Source organism: Entelurus aequoreus, linkage group LG07 (assembly GCF_033978785.1).
Source record: "Entelurus aequoreus isolate RoL-2023_Sb linkage group LG07, RoL_Eaeq_v1.1, whole genome shotgun sequence".
NCBI lineage: Eukaryota > Metazoa > Chordata > Actinopteri > Syngnathiformes > Syngnathidae > Entelurus > Entelurus aequoreus.
In genome coordinates this window covers 20115574-20137647 of record NC_084737.1, presented here as the reverse complement: position 1 = coordinate 20137647, position 22074 = coordinate 20115574, and the positions used below count along the sequence as shown (strand labels likewise).

Below are 22074 nucleotides of genomic sequence, written 5' to 3'. Positions count from 1 at the left end.
TGGAAGTTTTTCTCATAATTCTTCTTCTTTGTACTTTGTAAGCACTATTAATTTAAACAACCTCTTAAACTGGATCATGTCAGTACAATTTTTAACTTCTTTACTTAATCCATTCCATAATTTAATTCCACATACTGTTATGCTAAAAGTTTTAAGTGTTGTACGTGCATATAAATGTTTTAAATTATTTTTTCCTCTAAGGTTATATTTCTCCTCTTTAGTTGAGAAGAAATGTTGTACATTCTTTGGTAGCAGGTTATAGATTGCTTTGTACATCATTTTAGCTGTTTGCAATTTTACCAAATCACCAAACTTTAATATTTTTGACTTAATAAATAAAGGGTTTGTATGTTCTCTATATCCAACATTATGTATTATTCTAACTGATCTTTTTTGTAACATGGTTAACGAATGTAGCGCACATTTGTAGTTATTTCCCCATATTTCTGCACAATAAGTCAGATATGGTAACACTAGTGAGCAGTAGAGATTATTATTGTGGGCAGTCTAAGGCACACCTGCACTATAATCATGTTGTTGAATTAGTATCTTCATATGCCACACATGTGAGGTGGGATGGATTATCTTGGCAAAGAAGAAGTGCTCACTAACACAGATTTCTGAAGAATTTGTGAGAGGAATAGGTATTTTGTATGTATAGTAAAAGTTTTACATCTTTGAGTTCAACTTGTGAAAAAAGGCAGCAAAAACAAAAGTGTTGCGTTCATGTTTTTTTTATATATTTTTGTTCAGTGTACATAATAATCATTGAACAATAAAGCAGTACATTTGTTTGTATAAACAAGTATCAAATATAGTTGCATATTACTTACACATACAGTACAAAGTCTCCGAGACAGAAGCGTATTAGAAAGTATCCAGTAACAAACGTGTCCACATCATTTAACTTGCTTAACACAATTAATTATTGTGAGCACAAGTTGTTGCCAAAAAAACAAAGGCTACTAAATACTTCTTCTTCATTACCTATTTGGGCATTTCTAGTTTATGAGAGAAGGCATGTCATCACATGCCGTGACATGAATACTGCTAAAAGCAGCTTTTTAATTTAGCTTTCTATATCGATCTCAGAGTGTGCTGGTGTACTTAATGCTGTGACCGGGTGAATCTATATAATCTTTATGAAGTTTATACGGGACTGTGTTTGAAAATAAAATAATGGTGATGTTCATCTTCAAGATAAAAATTGAACAATGTACATTTTTAAAAGATACATTCTGAAAGATGCTAAACGTAAACAAATGTACGTCAATAAATGCTAAAGTAGCTGATCCACGTTAGCTTTGTGTTATAGGTGACGAACAAATGTATGTAATACTACACTGTTTGTGATAACTCGGGTTGTCAATAACAATTGTGATTAATTACAAGAAATGTTGCATTAATCATGTACATACACAGATTAATCACACAATTTATTTTGACTGCACATTATAATCTATTCCAACAAAAAAATAGTGTCCAAATAGTGGGATCTTTTTTGAAATTATTGAAATGTTTGCGTTAACTCAAATTATGCACGCATTAGTTATAAAAAAAAAAACAGTAATACTTTTGATTAATCAGGATCATTCCAAATTCAAAAGTGCTGATTTTAAAAATGTATCATTTGACACCACTACTAAAAACAAATCTCATTTATAATACATTTATTTTAGTTTTATAATCAGTCGAGGGCCAATAAAAACAATCTGCGGGCCAACTTTGCTCTAACCCACCAGGAAGTGTCTAAATACATCTTAAGTCTCTTTCTGTCTTGCCTCTGGTGAGGGCGGTCGCATTTTTTCCGCTCCCTTCTCCCTGCTTATTCTCTTTGTCTTGTCTTGATAGTATGATATATGATAGTATATATGATAGTATATATCTGTATCATGAATCAATTTAAGTGGACCCCGACTTAAACAAGTTGAAAAATTTATTCGGGTGTTACCATTTAGTGGTCAATTGTACGGAATATGTACTTCACTGTGCAACCTACTAATAAAAGTCTCAATCAATCAATCAATTGTCTACACTTTTTTGAAGCCTCTTTTTTGTGCTGTCCTCCAAATCTAGACATCAGACATGGAAATGATCAGCTGGACTCTCGACTCAATTGACAAAATCTTTTTGACGAGGAAAAGAGGTTCTGGGGAGCCTGGCTGCCCTGATGGAACCATTGCTGCGGGGTACGTGAGAGATTCCTGGGATGAATGGAGAATCATGTGCCTCTCAGTCCTTTCCATCGAGGACGTGGAAGACATCTACCTATTTGGAACCGTGATCGCGGGGCACCTGCTGATTGGGCTGGGTATTGCTCTGGTGTAGCGTCAAATTCGTAAGACGATGGCAGCCACTCAAGGAGCCCAAAGGTTGTTCGTCGCAATGGAAGGTTTGGGCCGGGCTGTGGGATCACAGACTGGGGCGATTTCTGAACTGAATCGCAAGATGGATCACATCATGGAAAAGCTGGTTGAAAGGGAAAAATTGGATATGAGAGCCAGCATGGACGAATAGAACAGACAAGTCATTGTAATGTCTGCTCAAGGCAAAAACAAAAATCCTAATCTACGATTTGACTCCCTCGAATGGCCTTGACGCTGCAACAACAGGAGCAGGCTGTTCTGAAAACATCCCCCAAGGACTCCTCAATGATGGACGCTTTTGACCTCTCTCCCTCCTTAACGACACCTGGAGTCAAACTTTTGCTTGTATGCAGAATGGCCCCAGGCCTATGGACACTACATCAACACACCCAAGACAATGGGCATATACACACACACACACTCCCCCACCCCACGCCTTCACCACAGCTTGATTCCCCTTCGGGGTGATGGACGGCTGGCAGCGCTTCATAGCAGCAGTCGACCACCAGGGTCCCAACTCCCCCCGCCCCCTCTCTTGCGAGTTGTCGTGATTATATGTAACATGTTTATGTGTGCATGGCATGGAGATTTGTTTCCATTCCAGGCTAGGCCCCCTTAAAGGCCTACTGAAATGATTTTTTTTTTATTTAAACGGGAATAGCAGATCCATTCTATGTGTCATACTTGATCATTTCGCGATATTGCCATATTTTTGCTGAAAGGATTTAGTATAGAACAATTACGATAAAGATCGCAACTTTTGGTATCTGATAAAAACAACCCTTGGCCCTACCGGAAGTAGCGTGATGTCACAAGACAAAGGATTCCTCACAATTCCGCTTTGTTTACAATGGAGCGAGAGACATTCGGACCGAGAAAGCGACGATTACCCCATTAATTTGGTGAAGATGAAAGATTCGTGGATGAAGAACTTTAGAGTGAAGACTACAGTGTAGTGCAGGGTGTATCTTTTTTCGCTCTGACCGTAACTTAGGTACAAGCTGGCTCATTGGATTCCACACTCTCTCCTTTTTCTATTGTGGATCACATATTTGTATTTTAAACCACCTCAGATACTATATCCTCTTGAAAATGAGAGTCGAGAACGCGAAAGGGACATTCACAGTGACTGAACATGTAAATACACGGTTAATAATTTTCAGCTTTGCGAAGCTAAAAAAAAATAGAAGCTAAGTTAGCTACAGAGCTAACGTGATAGCAGGCTCAAATGCAGATAGAAACTAAAAAAATTTTAAAAACCCTGACTGGAAGGATAGACAGAAGATCAACAATACTATTAAACCATGAACATGTAAATACACGATTAATAATTTTCAGCTTGGCGAAGCTAAAAAAATAGAAGCTAAGTTAGCTACGGAGCTAACGTGATAGCAGGCTCAAATGCAGATAGAAACAAAATTTAAAAAAACCCTGACTGGAAGGATAGACAGAAGATCAACAATACTATTAAACCATGAACATGTAAATACACAATTAATAATTTTCAGCTTGGCGAAGCTAAAAAAATAGAAGCTAAGTTAGCTACGGAGCTAACATGATAGCATCAGTCTCAAATGCAGATAGAAACTAAATAAAAAAAAACCCTGACTGGAAGGATAGCCAGAAGATCAACTATACTATTAAACCTTGAACATGTAAATACACGGTTAATAATTTTCAGCTTGGCGAAGCTAAAAAAATAGAAGCTAAGTTAGCTACGGAGCTAACGTGATAGCATCAGTCTCAAATGCAGATAGAAACTAAATTAAAAAAAAACCTGACTGGAAGGATAGACAGAAGATCAACAATACTATTAAACCATGAACATGTAAATACACGGTTAATAATTTTCAGCTTGGCGAAGCTAAAAAAATAGAAGCTAAGTTAGCTACGGAGCTAACGTGATAGCATCAGTCTCAAATGCAGATAGAAACTAAATTAAAAAAAAACCTGACTGGAAGGATAGACAGAAGATCAACAATACTATTAAACCATGAACATGTAAATACACGGTTAATAATTTTCAGCTTGGCGAAGCTAAAAAAATAGAAGCTAAGTTAGCTACGGAGCTAACGTGATAGCATCAGTCTCAAATGCAGATAGAAACTAAATTAAAAAAAAACCTGACTGGAAGGATAGACAGAAGATCAACAATACTATTAAACCATGAACATGTAAATACACGGTTAATAATTTTCAGCTTCGCGAAGCTAAAAAAATAGAAGCTAACTTTGATGCGGCGGCGGCGGCGGGCGTTGTACGCTTTTGACGACACCCGCCATCAGAGTCGGCAAGAAACATATATTTCCCCAAAGTTACGTACGTGACATGCACATATCGACACGCACGTACGGGCAAGCGATCAAATGTTTGGAAGCCAAAGCTGTACTCACCGTAGTGCGTCTGTTATCCTGCTCAAAACACAACACAACCTCCTGGTGTTGGTGTTGCTACAGCCAGCCGCTAATACACCGATCGCACCTACAACTTTCTTCTTTGCAGTCTCCATTGTCCATTAAACAAATTGCAAAAGATTCACCAACACAGATGTCCAGAATACTGTGGAATTTTGTCGAAGAAAACAGAGGTATTTGAATTGGGTCCAAACACTTCCCTTGACCTCGTGACGTCACGCGCATACGTCATCATACCGCAACGTTTTCAAGCGGAAGTTTCCCGGGAAGTTTAAAATTGCACTTTATAAGTTAACCCGGCCGTATTGGCATGTGTTGCAATGTTAATATTTCATCATTAATATATAAACTATCAGACTGCGTGGTCGGTAGTAGTGGGTTTCAGTAGGCCTTTAGGAGCCCAGTCTAGATTGTATTTTTTTACTCATCTTCTTCCCCAGCGTTTTACCTTTTTCCCATCTTTTACGGGGCGCCTCGTGGCGACCCATCAGCGTTCCTGTTCTGTAAGCCTGTACACTGTTTGTTTGTCTAATCTTGAACGGGTTTGTGCTGAAAACATAGTTTTGTTGCACTTGTGCAATGACAATAAAGTCCTATCTTTAAGTGTGAAGGAGCGTGGCTTACTGACTGGTCTGCTGTTGCCAAAATAATGTTTGCAGAGACATTTTCACACCTCAATCCATAATGCATCATTGCGATTTTGTTTACCCAGCCCTTGTGATTAGAGCATATATCAAAAAAGAAACAACAAAACGTTACTTGGCTGCTACTTCTTCTGCTGGGTTTCTGGCAGCCTTCATGCGTTTAAACACCTGCCTTCCTGTGGTGTAACTTCACAATCAGTACTGTATTTTAAGGGGATGGTGTATTAGTAGAGAGACCATTACAAGGGCGTGAAAATCAAAGCAATTGACAAATAAGTTTCCGTCAGATAAAAACTCTAAATGTTGGTTTTGATTATTTTTTTATCAATCGCCCCGCCTTAACATTTGATGTGTCATTTGTTGTAAAGTACAACTTACTAATGCTTGAGGGAGACATTTGCTATTATGGTCAAATTAAAGTAGATTTCTTAGTAAATCTATTGCATTTATCTTCTCAAATAAATGTCTTCAAAATTATAGTGTTCAGACGAAAGATTTTTGTGTTCGTCAGAGCTGTCGAAACAGTCAGCAGGTAAGAAACCATTTTTTTTAAGATGCTGTCTTTTTCTTTCTGTGACGCACATTTTAAAGGAAACGATCCATTCCTTATATCTGTACTATCACCCATGTTGGATATGTTCACAGTACAGTTGTTGTTTCCTGCCAAACATCCTACCAGTTTAACTGCAAGTCAGTCAAAGAGCCTGTCACTCGTGTTTGACCACAACAACTAGTAGGATCAGTATTGCCAACTTCTCAGTAAGGAAAGCAGCTATTGGCTGTCCCTTAAGTCCTTAGAAGACGTCATCAACTTATTTACATAATCTACCGCAGTGAACGTTGTAGGAGAGAGGAATAATGTCACGGTAGACTTCAAGAATGATTAAAACTTCAAAAATAAACTCCCCTGTTGATTATTTGTCTTTTCTTCATATTTAAATAAGCATTGTTAAATGTTAGAATATCACATTTGATCAAAAGACTGGAGAGTTATAACATTGATGAGCGAACATAATCTATTGACTGGCTCATTAACATGAACCATGTTCATCTAATGAGGCGTTCCTATCTGTTCTGACTGCAGCTGGGACTGCTGCGCGAGGCTACTGTCAACCTGTGAGGAGGGGCTCATGAAATAACCTTTCATTTTCATCTTCACTACTGCTTGATTTAACTCTGATCTTGTTTTATCTAGAGATAACTTGACCATAAAAAGATTCAATAAAACAGCAATAAAAAATGTGGATATAGTTTAAAAGTAAAACTCGAGTTATGATGTATAATATTGGGGGGGAGGGAAGAGTTTAAGTAATCACATATTTAGGAGTTATAGGTGATGAAATAATCTGGAAAATACATTTAATTTATATGAGAAACAAAATATCAAAAATGACTGCAATATTAAATAAAAACAAAGCAACATGCTTATAAACATGAACTACATTTATTGTAACCGTGTTTTGTTGAAGCATACATTGTTTATTGCATAAAGGTTTGGGGACATACATATAAAACAATCACAAAACAATATTCATATTACAAGAGAGTAATACAGATAATGAATAGAATGGATAAACGAAACCCAATAATTCATACAATCGCACATTTTAAAAGTAAATTATCTTGTATAAAACACAACTGCTCAAATGATGTATAAAGTAAATAATAATATGCTTCCAGAGGTGGTCCAGAAGATGTCAGTAAAAATTAACTAAGAGGGATTTGTGTACTCAAAAGCACAGGTATGAACAAATGTAAAAAAAAATATGTACATTATATAAATGGAGTTCATGCATGGAATATTCAACGAAAAAATAAAATAACACTTTATTACAGTAGCCTATATAAAACACTATTGTGATTAAATATAGAAGTGAATTATAAATATCTATATACACGTGTTTGTGTGTACAATGTTTTGTACTGTTAACTTACAACTTTTCTGTTAAATTGTTCTGTTCTATTTAAAATCAAAGTACACAACATTACAAAATAATTCATATACTTTAATAAAAGGACGTATCTAACATATGTAATCTATAAATGTTAGAAACATATTGACAAGATAGTGTTACACACAAAACAATGATGTCACACATGTATATGTGCTGATGTTGTTAGAAAGTCAAAGTCTTGTTTTAAAGTTTTATTTTAAACCCTGCATCTTCATTTGCTACTGCTGTTCTCACCAATACACTTGTGTTTCTTAGACTGATACTTAGTAGAGAATCATTCACCCCACACACTGTAACTCTACACTGTCTATACTGCGTACTATCAAGTTTATTTGTTCACCAAAGCTTTTTGTTGAGGTTTATACAGGGATATGGTTTTTCACCAGTGTGTTCTCATGTGTGCTTTCAAATAATGACTTTGAACAAAACCTTTCCGACAGATTAAACAGGTAAACGGTTTTTCTCCAGTGTGCATTCTCATGTGCATTTTCAATCCACCACTTCGTGCAAAACCTTTACCACATAACGAGCAGAAAAAAGGCTTGTCTTTAGGGTGCTTTCTCATGTGTATTTTTAATCCACCGCCATGTGTAAAACTTTTGCCACATACTGAGCAAGAAAAAGATTCATCTCCGGTGTGTATTCTCATGTGTGATTTCAACTGGTGCCTTTCACTGAAATCTTCTCTGCATATTGCACAAGCAAAAGGTTTTTCTCCAGTGTGTGTTCTCATGTGTACTTTTAGCACACTTTTATCTACAAAACCTTTATTACATACTGAGCAGAAAAAAGGTTTTTCTCCAGTGTGTATTGTCAAATGTATTTTTAAACGATGCCTTTCAGCAAAGCCTTTACTGCAGATTGAACAAGTAAAAGGTTTTTCTCCAGTGTGTGTTCTCATGTGTCCATCCAGTGCACTTTTATATACAAAACCTTTACCACATACTGAGCAGGAAAGGGGTCTTTCTCCAGTGTGTGTTGTCATGTGTACTTTCAAACGGTAGCTGCGAGCAAAATCTTTACCGCAGATTGAACAAGTAAAAGGTTTTTCTCCGGTATGTATTTTCATATGTTTTTTCAGCACACCTTTAAGTGAAAAACCTTTACTACATACTGAGCAGGAAAAAGGTTTTTCTCCAGTGTGTGTTGTCATATGTGCTTTCAAACAGTAGCTTCGTAGAAAATATTTTCCACAAATTGAACAAGCAAAAGGTTTTTCTCCAGTGTGTATTTTCATATGTTCTTTCAGCACACTTTTATGTGCCAAACCTTTACCACACACAGAGCAGGAAAAAGGTTTCTCTCCAGTGTGTATTCTCATGTGTCTTACGAAACACCAATGGTGTTTAAAAGTTTTGTCACAGTGAGAACAGGTAAAGTGTGTGTTGTCAGTGTGACATGTCTTATCATCTTCAGAGTCTTCATCATCAGTGTCAGGAGAGTGAGACGTTGTGTCGTCACTATCTGATAGTGGAGCTAAGAGCTTGTCCGCTTGTGATCCTCCACAGTGGTCTCCATCACCTTCTGTTGTCATGTGTTGAGTTGAGCTGCTGCTTGGAGGCTCCGCCTCTCTCTTCTCCTCACTTTCACCTTTGACCTCATCATCTTCACTCTTCACAATCACACCAATCACTGGGAACTCCTCCAACCATTCAAGATGTTCTCCCTCCTGACTGATGCTGTGTTCCTCTTCTTCTTCCTTAATGTGGGCAGCACTATGACTCCTCTTTCTCTGTAAAATAAGGGAGGGCTCCGACTCCTTTTCTTCCTTAATATAAGAGGCATGTGGCTCCTCCTCCTTTTTAGTATAGGGTTGGTTTGGCTCCTCCTCTTCCCCTTTAATATGAGGGTACTGTAGCTCCCCCTCTTCCAATTTAATGTGTGGGTGCTTCTTCTCTTCCTCTTTAATATAGGGGGTCTGGGGCTTATCCTGCTCCATCCTTGAGGTCCACTCTTGCTGCTTGGGGAAATGTTCTTTATAGATGTCTACAAGACACAAGAAAACAAACACATGGTTTAGAAAAGTCCAGCTTTGCTCAGTCACATGAGACATTGTCCCTCATGTGTTCCGATAATGTCATGAGGGTCTCAAGTTAAAATGCATTTAAAAAAAAAGAAAAAGTGTCATTGTCTTACTTTACGTTCTATAATGATTCTCTCTTCTTATCTACACTGCAACCACATCCTTTCCCCATTGGGGGGTACATAAAGTCCATCCTATTCTAAAACACTTCTATGCGGCTGTCTCCTACACGTACATGTATGTAACGTGTGATTATACACAAACACAAATATGTTTAGTATAATGTGCAACATTATCTCATGTTTTAAAGCCAATTTAATAACACGACACAAAGTTATTTACTTACCAGTGTTGCTTTTAATTCGTCCAGCAGCAGACGTGTGCGTCTTCTAACACACACGGGGAATTAGGGCTGGGCGATATGGCCTTTTTTTAATATCTCGATATTTTTAGGCCATATCGCAATACACGATATGTATCTCGATATTTTGCCTTAGCCTTGAATGAACACTTGATACATATAATCACAGCAGTATGATGATTCCATGTGTCTACATTAAAACATTCTTGTTCATACTGCATTAATATATGCTCATTTTAAACTTTCATGCAGAGAGGGAAATCACAACTAAGTCACGTGACCAACACTGTATTTATTAAACAGTTATTAAGCAGTGGCACAAACATTCATGTCATTTCCAAAACAGAAAATGCAAGATTGTCAGTCATTTTAAAACAAGCTATTAGTGCACTTTTGTGCATGATGTCTCTAAGATGACAAATCAAAAAAACACTAAATTAAAGTGCACTTTTTGTACAGAACACCACTACAATAGTTTAAAACAAATAAAGTGCACTTTTGTACATGATGTCATACAATATATTCCAGTAAGTGTCAAATAAAAATTAGCTGCTTAATAGGAAATCAAATTGTGTACGTTCTTCGCTATGTGGTAGGTTCCTGCGGACGTTATCTCTTTTGTTGTTGACTATTTTTTTCATACGGTGTTGATGTGGAAATGGTTGCCTCGGCATTTTGATGGTGTGGGCGTGTGGCACCGAACGGAGATGTTGACATGCGGAGTAAGCACTCTTCATTCTCTAGCAGGTGACTTTTCAAATGATGCTACATATTAGCAGTAATGCTACTTTTTGTAGCAATGCTTTTCTCCCACACTTGACAAATTACGGTTATCTGTTCGACATATTCCCACTTGAAGCCAAACCACCGCCAGACGATGGATGCTGTTTTTCTTGGGAATGAATTCTTCCTTCATTAGTTACCAGATTCGCACCTTCTTTCTCTTGTATTACCACTCGCACCACAGCTAACTTTACCCATGTTGCTACCTCTCTGCTGCACGAGGGCGTATACGTATGTGACGTATGACGTGACAGTATGTGACGTATGTAAGAAGGTGCGCTCGCTGTTTGTGAGAAGGACAGACAAGAAAGAGTGGGAAGAGCCTGCAGTGTAATGTCCGCTGCTAAAAGCAACTGCGTGAGAACGTATACTCGAATATCACGATATAGTCATTTTCTATATTGCACAGAGACAAACCCGCGATATATCGCGTGTATCGATATATCGCCCAGCCCTAAGGGGAATTAAAACATTGTCCTCTGTGTAAGTTTGCTGTGACTTTCAATATTAAGTAGACATGAGTGTACATGTAATAAATAACTACAGTATATTGATTTTAAATATAAAGTAAACATGATTGTACATGTAATAAATAACTATATTGATTTTATATATTAAGTAAACATGATTGTACATGTAATTTATCACTATATCGATTTCATATATAATGTACACATCATAGGCGGAGCTATAAGAGGGCCGCAGGGGGCTGGTGTAGAGCCTGTAGGGGCCCCAGGACTGTGACTACAACATGCCAGAGCCGTATTTCTCCCTCGACGGGCCGGGACTCTCCCACGTTCCTCGGGATTCTCCCTCGGCCGTAAACCGAGCTCAGAATGGTGGTGTTCAAATTACCAGAGTTTAATAGGGATTTAGCCCACTGACTGATTTCAAATATATTTCACATTTGTAACAATTTTGATGCTTCAACCTTGGCGATATCTTGTGGACGTTGAAAGCAATTCTGGTCTAAGGTCATGAGCTGATCTATGCATGTAACACAGCACAGCATTTATTTATACATCCAAACAACCTTCCTTAGTCATGGCCCACAATAAAAATAGAAATAAGCTGGAGCCACTACAAAATGTCAACACACATGGTCACACATAAAACAACCTGCTCACTGAAATTTGTGGATATTATTAAAAATGTCCACGCACCATAAACAAATTCAAAACTAAACCCAGTTAAATTCACTAAAATGCATGTGGGGTAAAAAACACCCAAATTACACGTATCCAAGTTTGGCACATATGTTGTCATAGAAGGGCAAGTTTATCTCTTTCCGTAGCTGGCTTTTACAGATAATACCGAAGCATGCCGATGTGTTAGTACGCTAGAAAGAGAGTTTTTCCATGTTCGCTTTTCCAATAACTATGTTGCTACAGCTGGGTTACTATACCAGTTACGAGTATTTTTGGTGGTTTTTTAATGCATTTTGAAAGTGATTTACAGGTAGAATTGATTGCTCCCATTAGCTGCATCGCTAGATAATTTTGTAAATGTTAAAAAGTGAGGGAAAAAAACAAAAACCTTTTTGTCTTCTTTTCTCATGATTTTGAATAGGCAAAATTCCAAAAAAGTACAGTTCCCCTTTAACTGTGACACAATGTTATGTTAATGAAGAAGCTCAGCTTGGTTCGCCACTGGTACACATTATTGTACATGTAATGTATCACTACATTGATTTGAAATATAAAGTATACATAATATATCACGTAATTCCTTTGAAATATAATATACACATGATTAGGGATGTATATCGTAAGAGTTTATCGATACGACACCCTTATTGATATTTGCTATAGATACTGGTATTTATCAGTACTCCTACCTGTACTATATGTAATTGGTGTAAATCAAGATGTGGAAAAAATGCATTGTTTAATACCATTTTTTATTAGAACAAGAGATTGCAAACCCCCACAACATGATGTAACGTCTCACAGCAGGGAGGCCTTTCATCAAAACCTACTTTTTATGTCTTAAACAAGTTAACTAAGTTTGCTAATGCAGTTATGTCAACATCTTATAAAGTACACACAGATCATCACTGTTTCTATTCATTACAATTATACTCAACTGAGAATATTATTTATGCATTTATTTACAGATCATAGACCTGATTAAATTTTCATATCAAATATATCATCAAGTTGCTGGCACGGCTGCTCTCTCACCTGAGCCACGCCGTCCACATAAAGTAACAATTGAATGTAGATATGAAAGCAACAAAATCATTATAAACAAAGTACTATGGCAGTAACAAAATAACATAATTAAGAACAATAAATGTGAAAATTGTGCAAGATGGCACCTGATGGCCAAAAGACGTAACTGCACTTTTTGTCTATATAAATAAAAAATTGTGTGTGTATATATGATATCTAGTCTAACACATAGGGCTACACGATTATGGCCAAAATAATAATTACAAATATGTTTTATCAATAGTAAAATCAGGACTATTAATCAGGATTATTCATTATGTCAGGTAATCAGTGTTGGGTTGGGGTGTGAACCGAATTGGGTGTAATTTGTACTGTTTAATAAAAAGGCTATAGATGTACGTTTTCCATATATTTGAAGACAAATATTTGCCTTTTTGTTCATCAACAGTATCAACATGTCAGCTTTTTCTCATTACATGATGCCTTTATCTCTATGTTTATATTTTAATAAAGATAAGTATTTTTTTAAGTTATGTACATTTACACGTACTAAATGTATGTACGTGTACATGCTGTATCGGGACAGATCCATTAGGAGTTTGAGACGAAATATATTGTAAAGGAATTAACAATATACCATAAAACATTTGCAAAGTGCTATGTCACATGAATGGTTTTTAAAGTAAATTGGGAAATGAAAAACCCCACAAAATGTAAACACATGGTGTTTACTTTTAGTTATTAATATAAACACAAAGCAGTTTGCTAATGAAAATAAAGTCTAATAAGCTTTGTTCTTCTCTAACAACACCAAGTGGTTCAGTGCAACAGTTTGGCCAACAAAAAAAAACAGGAGTGATACCTCTCACGTCTGATACACAATCTTCAAAGCCTGCATTCAATTTGCAGAGATGACAGAACATTTTAGCTCGTATTGATGTTATCAGAACACTGACAAAGTTAGCAGTTAAATAAAGGATGCGTGAGCATTTCAGTAAACAAACTAAAGACCTTATAAACAAGTTGTGGCAACATTCCCTACACATCGCCTGCTGCATATGTCATCACATCATTAACTCTCAGCCACAGCAGGACGCAGTGTTGGGAAAATGAAAACATTCTCCACGGTATACTTTTAGCGTGAGACAAATGAGTCGGTCTCCAATATTGTCCACAGTTGTTGTCATCTAATAGCAGCGGTGCACTCTTAAACGCACACCGAGACTTCACAAAAATGAAGCATGGGAAATGAAGTTCAATTAAGTCCTTGGTTCCGTTTACTCCGAGAGGAAATCTGTGTAGTTTCTTTCCGCCATGTTTCAAGCCAAACGACGCCAGTGTACATGCACTGGCGCTGCTGTGACTCCGTTTCCAGGAAGTAAGGGGTGTTGCCAAAAATGCAATAATAAATGACAGTTTTTCTGGAATTAAAAATGACTAACCAGCTCAAATTGTACTGTAGTTTATCATTATACTGTTTACTGTTACAGCTCCACATTGTAATAAATGCTTCATGCTTTATGGTTGCTAATTTTCATACGTACTTTAAGAAAAATCGTGTCTATAATTAGTAAATACTGAAAACAATAGGGCTAAAACTACACATATAGGATATGTAGCAGGTGAAACACACATTGTTAAAGATAAAACAAATGAAATTATTATTATTATTAATTATTATTATTTTAGGCAATACAAGCAACATAGATGACTAATTCATTCATAAATATTTATTTATTCTGTAATTGTGCAGCTCATTCAGCTGTTTCAAAAATGTACACTACCGTTCAAAAGTTTGGGGTCACATTGAAATGTCCTTTTTTGAAGGAAAAGCACTGTACTTTTCAATGAAGATAACTTTAAACTAGTCTTAACTTTAAAGAAATACATTCTATACATTGCTAATGTGGTAAATGACTATTCTAGCTGCAAATGTCTGGTTTTTGGTGCAATATCTACATAGGTGTATAGAGGCCCATTTCCAGCAACTATCACTCCAGTGTTCTAATGGTACAATGTGTTTGCTCGTTGGCTCAGAAGGCTAATTGATGATTATAAAACCCTTGTGCAATCATGTTCACACATCTGAAAACAGTTTAGCTTGTTACAGAAGCTACAAAACTGACCTTCCTTTGAGCAGATTGAGTTTCTGGAGCATCACATTTGTGGGGTCAATTAAACGCTCAAAATGGCCAGAAAAAGAGAACTTTCATCTGAAACTCGACAGTCTATTCTTGTTCTTAGAAATGAAGGCTATTCCACAAAATTGTTTGGGTGACCCCAAACTTTTGAACGGTAGTCTAAATTATTAAAATGTTATCCATTCAAAAGAAAGAAAAGGCAAAGTGCAAAAAAAAAACCAATTACCGTATATTACCAAATAGTAGCCCGGGCGTTTATTTCACAAAATCGATTTTGAAGACAGGCGTTTAAAAGAAGCAGGCGGTTATTTGCACAAGGCTTTTATTTATTTTTGCACCAGCCTGCACCAGGTCATTATTTGGTTACAATGGCTGCTGTCCAGTATTTTTTTTTCGTACAAAAAAATTTAAATGTAAAAGCTATTGTAAACATACAAACAAAAAAACAAGAGATCAACATGAGGTAGGCTATCATAAGACACACGGTGGTTCAGTCCACGAACGTGATGTATCCACTGACACAAATTAGCATCAAGCTCGTTGCTCACTTTCTTCCTACCTCCACCAGATAAGCGAGCCCGTTTTCCATCGATTGCCGACTGAGATAGTAGTTCTCCCTTTTTTTTTTCCATTCTCGTACACGTTTTTGGTCAACGTTAAACTGCCTGGCCGCTGCCAAACCAGAATTCTGCTCCGCATTTTTCACAACCGCTAGCTTGAACTTTAAGTCAAACTTTCTGTTCTTCTTCCCCCTTAAAGTATTCCCGTCCATCAGTTCTGTTGTACCGGTATCCTGTTCATTCAACTCACTACTACTGTTGCTTGCCATGTTGAAACTTTTCCTCGTGGGTTTGATGTTGTCGTTGAGTGTGTGTTACGCTATATGCGGTGACCCATTGCAATATGTTGATTACCCAGAATCCCCACGTAACGTCTGCTGTTACCGTAATTACCAGAATTACTGCACCTTTGCTTTTCCTTTTAGCTCATAATATGGGCTTAATGAAATCAATATGATTTTAATTTAAATTATGCAAATAACAGCCCATGGGCGGCTATTTGGACATGGGCGGTTATTTGCACAAGGGCGTTTATTTGGTAATATACGGTAACCGTGTTTATGTATTAAAAAAAGCTAAAATAGCAGCATTGAAAAACACAAAATCTACCTTCCTCAAAAAGAAAAGCATTTAGTGATGACCTTTGCCAATTCTAGCACTCTAATAGACTCAATGTGTAAGAATTATACATTTGATTAATTCTTAAAATGTTGGCTATTTAATAGATTGTATGTTTAAACTTATGATACCTCTGCATTGGTGCCTGTCTCTGTGTTCGTGTGTGTGTGTGTGTGTGTGTGTGTGTGTGTGTGTGTGTGTGTGTGTGTGTGTGTGTGTGTGTGTGTGTGTGTGTGTGTGTGTATGTGTGTGTGTGTGAGAGTGTGTGCGTGCGTGCGTGCGTGCTTGCGTGCGTGCGTGCGTGCGCAAGCACGCGTTTGTTAAAGTGCCTTTTTACGGCATTACAACTTGACTCAATGTGTACAATGATACCTCTGCATTGGTGCCGGTCTGTCTCCCTACACAAAGTAGACAAAGTTTAGCTGGCTAAAATGATAGTCAAAAGTTATTTTCCACTCAACTTCGTCTCACTCTTGTAAGCTAGCTAGCAAGGAATGAGCTACTCTTACAGAGGTTGAGGCGGAATCCTCCCTCCAAATGCTATCCATACACTTGGGTAAAACGGAATCCATCCTGTTTGGGTCCCACATCAACCTTAAGAAAGTCAATGACTTCGCTATAAAAGTGGGTGACATTGTTATCACCAGGAAAGATGAGGTCACCTACCTAGGTTCCATTCTAGAGGCTCACCTTTCCTGTGATAAAATGGCAACCAAGGTAATCAAAAAAGTTAACCTACGATCGAGATTTCTCTACAGAATCTACTCTCTGGTCAACAAAAGCACCATGAGGATTCTGGCGGGAACTCTCGTTCAGCCCTTTTTCGATTACGCATGCACCTCCTGGTACCCTAGCACCTCCAAAACCCTCAAATCTAAACTCCAAACATCCCAGAACAAGCTAGTCAGGTTACTTCTAGACCTCCACCCCAGATCACACCTCACTCCTACCCACTTCTCCAAAGTGGGCTGGCTCAAGGTGGAAGACAGAGTTAAACAACTTGCACTGAGCCTAGTCTATAAAATCCGCTACACCTCCCTGATACCGAAGTACATGTCAAACTACTTCCTTAACGTAAATGACCGCCATAACCACAACACCAGGGGGAGCTCCACTAACCACGTTAAACCCAGATTCCGAACTAACAAAGGTCTTAACTCATTCTCTTTCTATGCCACATCAATGTGGAATGCGCTCCCAACAGGTATAAAAGAAAGGGCATCTCTATCCTCCTTCAAAACCACAATAAAAGTTCACCTCCAGGCAGCTACAACCCTAAACTAACACCCTCCCCGGATTGCTAACAATCAAATGTAAACAATCAAATGCAGATACTTTTTCTTATGCCTTCTGATCTCTCTCTCTCTCTCTCTCTCTATGTCCACTACTTGCTGTCCATATCCTACCCCCTTCCCCCTCAACACCCCTGATTGTAAATAATCCAAATAATTCATTGTGATTATCTTGTGTGATGACTGTATTATGATGATAGTATATATCTGATAGTTTATATCTGTATCATGAATCAATTTAAGTGGACCCCGACTTAAACAAGTTGAAAAACGTATTCGGGTGTTACCATTTAGTGGTCAATTGTACGGAATATGTACTTCACTGTGCAACCTACTAATAAAAGTCTCAATCAATCAATCAATCAATCAATGTCATGTCTCCGCTATAAATGCTGGCATATCACAGATGTACTGCCATAAAAACAAGGTCCGCTTTGCAAAATGAGCAAGGTATTCATGTTTTTAACAAGAATAAAATGAAATATCCTTACACGTTACATGTTATTACTGGCAATGCTTTAGCAAGTGACCCACTTTCGCCTGGAAAAACGCAAGTGATGACATGACGACTATTGTCAACAAACTGAATTGTCGGCGACAAATTTTATTGTCGACTAATGGTTGATGATGATTAATGGTATTATTAGTGACTAATGACACATTTGTTTTTAAACATACATAAGACAATTGTTTAGCCTTTTTAATGAAAATATATGCATCATTGCAAATCAAAATGATCATGTCATGTAAATGACGTCATTTAGAGGCTGTGCCAGCAATCTGAGGGTTACTGGTTCAATCCCCACCTTCTTGTATCCTAGTCACGTCCGTTGTGTCCTTGAGCAAAACACTTCACCCTTACTCCTGGTTAGCGCCGTGCATGGCAGCTCCCGCCATCAGTGTGTGAATGTGTGTGTGTGTGAATGGGTGAATGTGGAAATAGTGTCAAAGCGCTTTGAGTTCCTTAGAAAGGTAGAAAAGCGCTATACAAGTACAACCCATTTACCATTTACCATTTTCACCACGCCCCCACCGCCACGTATAGAGTGGCAATCTAGGGGAAACCCTGTATTTTTCACACTCGCAAGCTTTTCGTAAGCATTTTAGGCCAACGTCAGCTCATGTGGCTAGCTGGCTAACACTACAAACTAAGGTGTAATATATTTTACAAGTTATGCAAAAATTGGGGAATTTTCTCTGGTCCTACCCGAGCGAGTCAGCATCTGAAATCCCTCACTCTGAAGGGCTAGATTCATACCCACTGGCCCTACATGCAAAGAGTCACTGGGACACCACTACCCGCACGGGAACGCACAAAATGTAGGGATAGGGCTTAAAAGTAGGGTGAGGGGGGTGTATTGGGACTGGCCCTTAGACTCAAACTAGTATAAACATTGGAGTTTCTTTTGAGAAATGGGGAGATGAATAAGGAAAAAAATTCATGTTGGTTAACATGATTTTTGTATGTGGATTTCATGTGGGTTAGCTCACAATGACATCCCCTGATCTCAAACCAAATCAGGGCAAGGAAAAACTAAAAAAAACTCCAGTTAGGGAAAAAGAAGAAACCTTGAGAAAAGACCTAGATGGGGGGACTACCCTTCTAGATGTCGATGCAATGGATGTCAAATTGGTTTATATTCTATTTATATTTTTAGCACTACTGGGTACTTGGGGAGTCAGCCCTCATTTCTACACCAAGGGTGAAATTTTGTTTTGTCTGTAGCCTCTCAATTGTGACATCCTGTGTTGACCTCCACGTACCTGTATAGTGTGGGGTTGTCTGCGTCCCTGTACAAAGAAAAAAGAAACATTAGTTACAGTGACACTAAGGAAACTGTGTTGCCTACTTCTACTACTAGTAGTTACAGTACTTTACAAACCTGTACTTCTGACATGCGGTTGGAGAGTCTTTATGGAAAACTGTGTCCCAACTGAGCATGTCTTTGGTGATTGTGTCTGGCAGCCTGTGTCAGTAAATGTATGCTGGTTTGTTGTATCTCTCTGTGGAAACACATTTAACAAAGCAGTTTTTGAGCATTACTTCGGTTCAATATCACTTGCAGACGAACATTACTGTAACTGTTAGCTAACAAAATCAATGGCAAACAGAATTGAACGCCAACTTTTTGTAGCTATTCACTGAGCAAAAATGATGTGGAAGTAAAAAAAAAACATTATTATTAAAATGATCAAACCCAGAGATTGTACACTCTTTAGTAAAACACAAAAAAGCCTGATATAATAATGATGCTAAATGTCCATCCATCTATTTTCTTGCTCTTTATGGAGCCTAACCCAGCTTTGTGTTTACCAAAACCTACACACGGATATCTCATTACCGACTTCACTGCACTGCTGATTTGGTTCCAGCTTGTAAACAATAGCGTAAAGCTACTAAAGTTTAGTTTTGTTGGTTATGCATGGTGCAATCGTGTGTGTGCAATATGTATTTTGGGAGGTTGGTGATGCAGCTGTTCTACACTAAAAGGCTAAGCTTAAAGCTGCACTGCAAATCGAGCTAACATTGTTAATGTTACGGGTCCCAAGTGACCAGGACGGGCTTAACAAATAGAAATCTTAGTTGTTGGAAGGGTGGTCTTCCTTCCCTGAAAAGCAGGTAAATACTAACACGGGAATGAAGCACCGAAGCTGTTCTTTTTTCTTCTGACATCCATCTCTTTATTCCACAGGTTCAAAAATAATGACAACTTTTCCCTGGTTTACATGTCTGTTTAAATATGAAATGGTTGGCTGTCCAATAAAAGGAGAATAGTACAGTTTTATCATTTATCTCCACTCACATTCAAATACACATCTTTTTTCCCCCAAACTGACATTATTTCAAGTCGAAGTGCCTGTTTTCAGGTTATTTGCTGGAATTTTTAAAGGTATTTCACATAGTGCAATTAAATACAGTTTTGTTCCTGTGTAATATCGGTGAAATGCCACCATAAATATATTTGGCTTTTAACAAACTACACTTTCAAAGACGGGTTCTCTCAGTTAAGACATTAAACACAGCATCTAGGGAATTTACAGTAAACAGAAATGAACTATGTGGATGATGTATCTGCATCAAACATCATATTAGCATTGTTCTTATACTTTAAACTATACATGTTTAAAGTGAGTTTGTCGAATAATAAATGGCGTAAATAACCGCTTCATACGTATATGTCATACATTACGGGCCAAAGTGAACTCAATCATTCTCTCTATGCTGTGTGGGTTTCCACAATAATGTATTTTGCAAACGGCCGCAGCCATTTTAAACACCGCCGTTTGCTGCCACATCTCCAAAAAGTAATTCGCTCGACATTTCACATTCGCCATTGAACGTTCATATTCATGAAAATAAACATGTGTGAATTTCACCCTATACTAACCTGAAAAGAAGGTAGATATTAACACAGGAATGAGGCACTGAAGCTATTGTTTTGTTTTCCGACATCAGTCTGGCGAGGAGGCGGAAGTGTCCTCAACCATAGAAGTCCGGCGCGCGCGGCAGGCGCCAACACTTGGATTCCGCCCTCCCGTTTCTCCAGTATTAATGTTTTGTTTCACAACAAATAATGCAATAATTACTCCCGGTCCTCACAACGATATTAAACCGTAAAAAATGTTGGAAAATAAAATACTCCACCATATGAATAAATGATAAACTATCAAAATGCAAATGGTGGTCTAGTTTTGAGTGTACCACACTAACGTGTCATTCTCACGTTTCTAACCTACAGTTACAAGGGCTCTGGAACCAGTTCTCTCGAGAGGGGCTGGACTCTCTTCCACTCTGGCGTTGCCGGCAGTGAGAGGCGACGGGATGGGGTGGCAATTCTTGTTGCCCCCCGGTTCAGAGCCTGCACGTTGGAGTTCAACCCGGTGGACGAGAGGGTAGCTTCCCTCCGCCTTCGGGTGGGGGTACGGGTCCTGACTGTGGTTTGCGCTTACGCAACAACAACCCAATAATATCAACCTCAAATTACTCCTTTCAACTCTCAAAAAGCAATGCAATAAATTAAGAAATAAGTCAAACAACCTGACTAAATCCTTTAAAAAAAATTACATTAACGACAAAATAGAGGAAAACACAAATAAGCCACGTGAGCTCTGGAAAATTCTCAACAACCAGCTTCCTGGTTGCAGCCAGAAACTTAAAACAAGACTCACCAACATCAGCATCAAGGAGGGTGACTCCCTCATTACAGACAAAATGGAGGTAGCTAGCAGACTTAACATCTTTTTCACCAGCATAGCCGCAACTCTTGTCAACAAGCTGTCCCACCACTCTGGTCGCTTTGGTGTAGAACACATTAAAACCTTCTACAGAAAGCTAGGAGTATCCAACGATGATTTCAAATTAGAAATGGTCACAGCTGATGAGGTGTTTAAAAAATTGAGCGCGCTCCACCCTAACAAGGCCACCGGCCTTGATAATATTCCCTCCAGATTCCTCAGGGACTCTGCCTCCATCATTGCCCCGATCATCACGCACATAATAAACCTATCAATTACACAAGGCCAAGTACCAAAAGATTTTAAGATTGCAAGAGTAACTCCCCTCTTTAAAAAAGGAAGCAAATTGGAACCTGGCAACTACCGACCTGTTTCTATTTTCAGTTCCATTTAGAAAGTAATGGAAAAAATTGTTTATGAACAGGTCGATAGTTACCTTGCCACTAATAAACTCATGTACAAATTCCAATCCGGCTTCAGAACTAACCACTCCACTGACACATGCCT

General features: G+C 38.0%; 1 protein-coding gene across 2 annotated transcripts in view; it reads right to left on the bottom strand.

Annotated features, from left to right (window-relative positions):
• Positions 1–20831, bottom strand: part of LOC133653485 (oocyte zinc finger protein XlCOF6.1-like) — a 46120-nt gene extending 25289 nt beyond the window's left edge. The window contains exons 1-4 of one of the 2 annotated variants that reach the window (XM_062052804.1): positions 20721–20831; positions 19215–19335; positions 19096–19122; positions 7026–9365 (exon numbers count right to left, since the gene is read on the bottom strand). In XM_062052804.1, coding sequence (XP_061908788.1) covers positions 9009–9365; positions 19096–19122; positions 19215–19229 — 399 coding nt within the window. In that variant the 5' untranslated portion in view covers positions 19230–19335; positions 20721–20831 and the 3' untranslated portion in view covers positions 7026–9008. Of the gene's footprint in view, positions 1–7025; positions 9366–19095; positions 19123–19214; positions 19336–20720 lie in introns of those variants that run through there. The other variant, XM_062052801.1, reaches the window with a different exon arrangement.
• Between the last annotated feature and the right edge of the window lie 1243 nt (positions 20832–22074).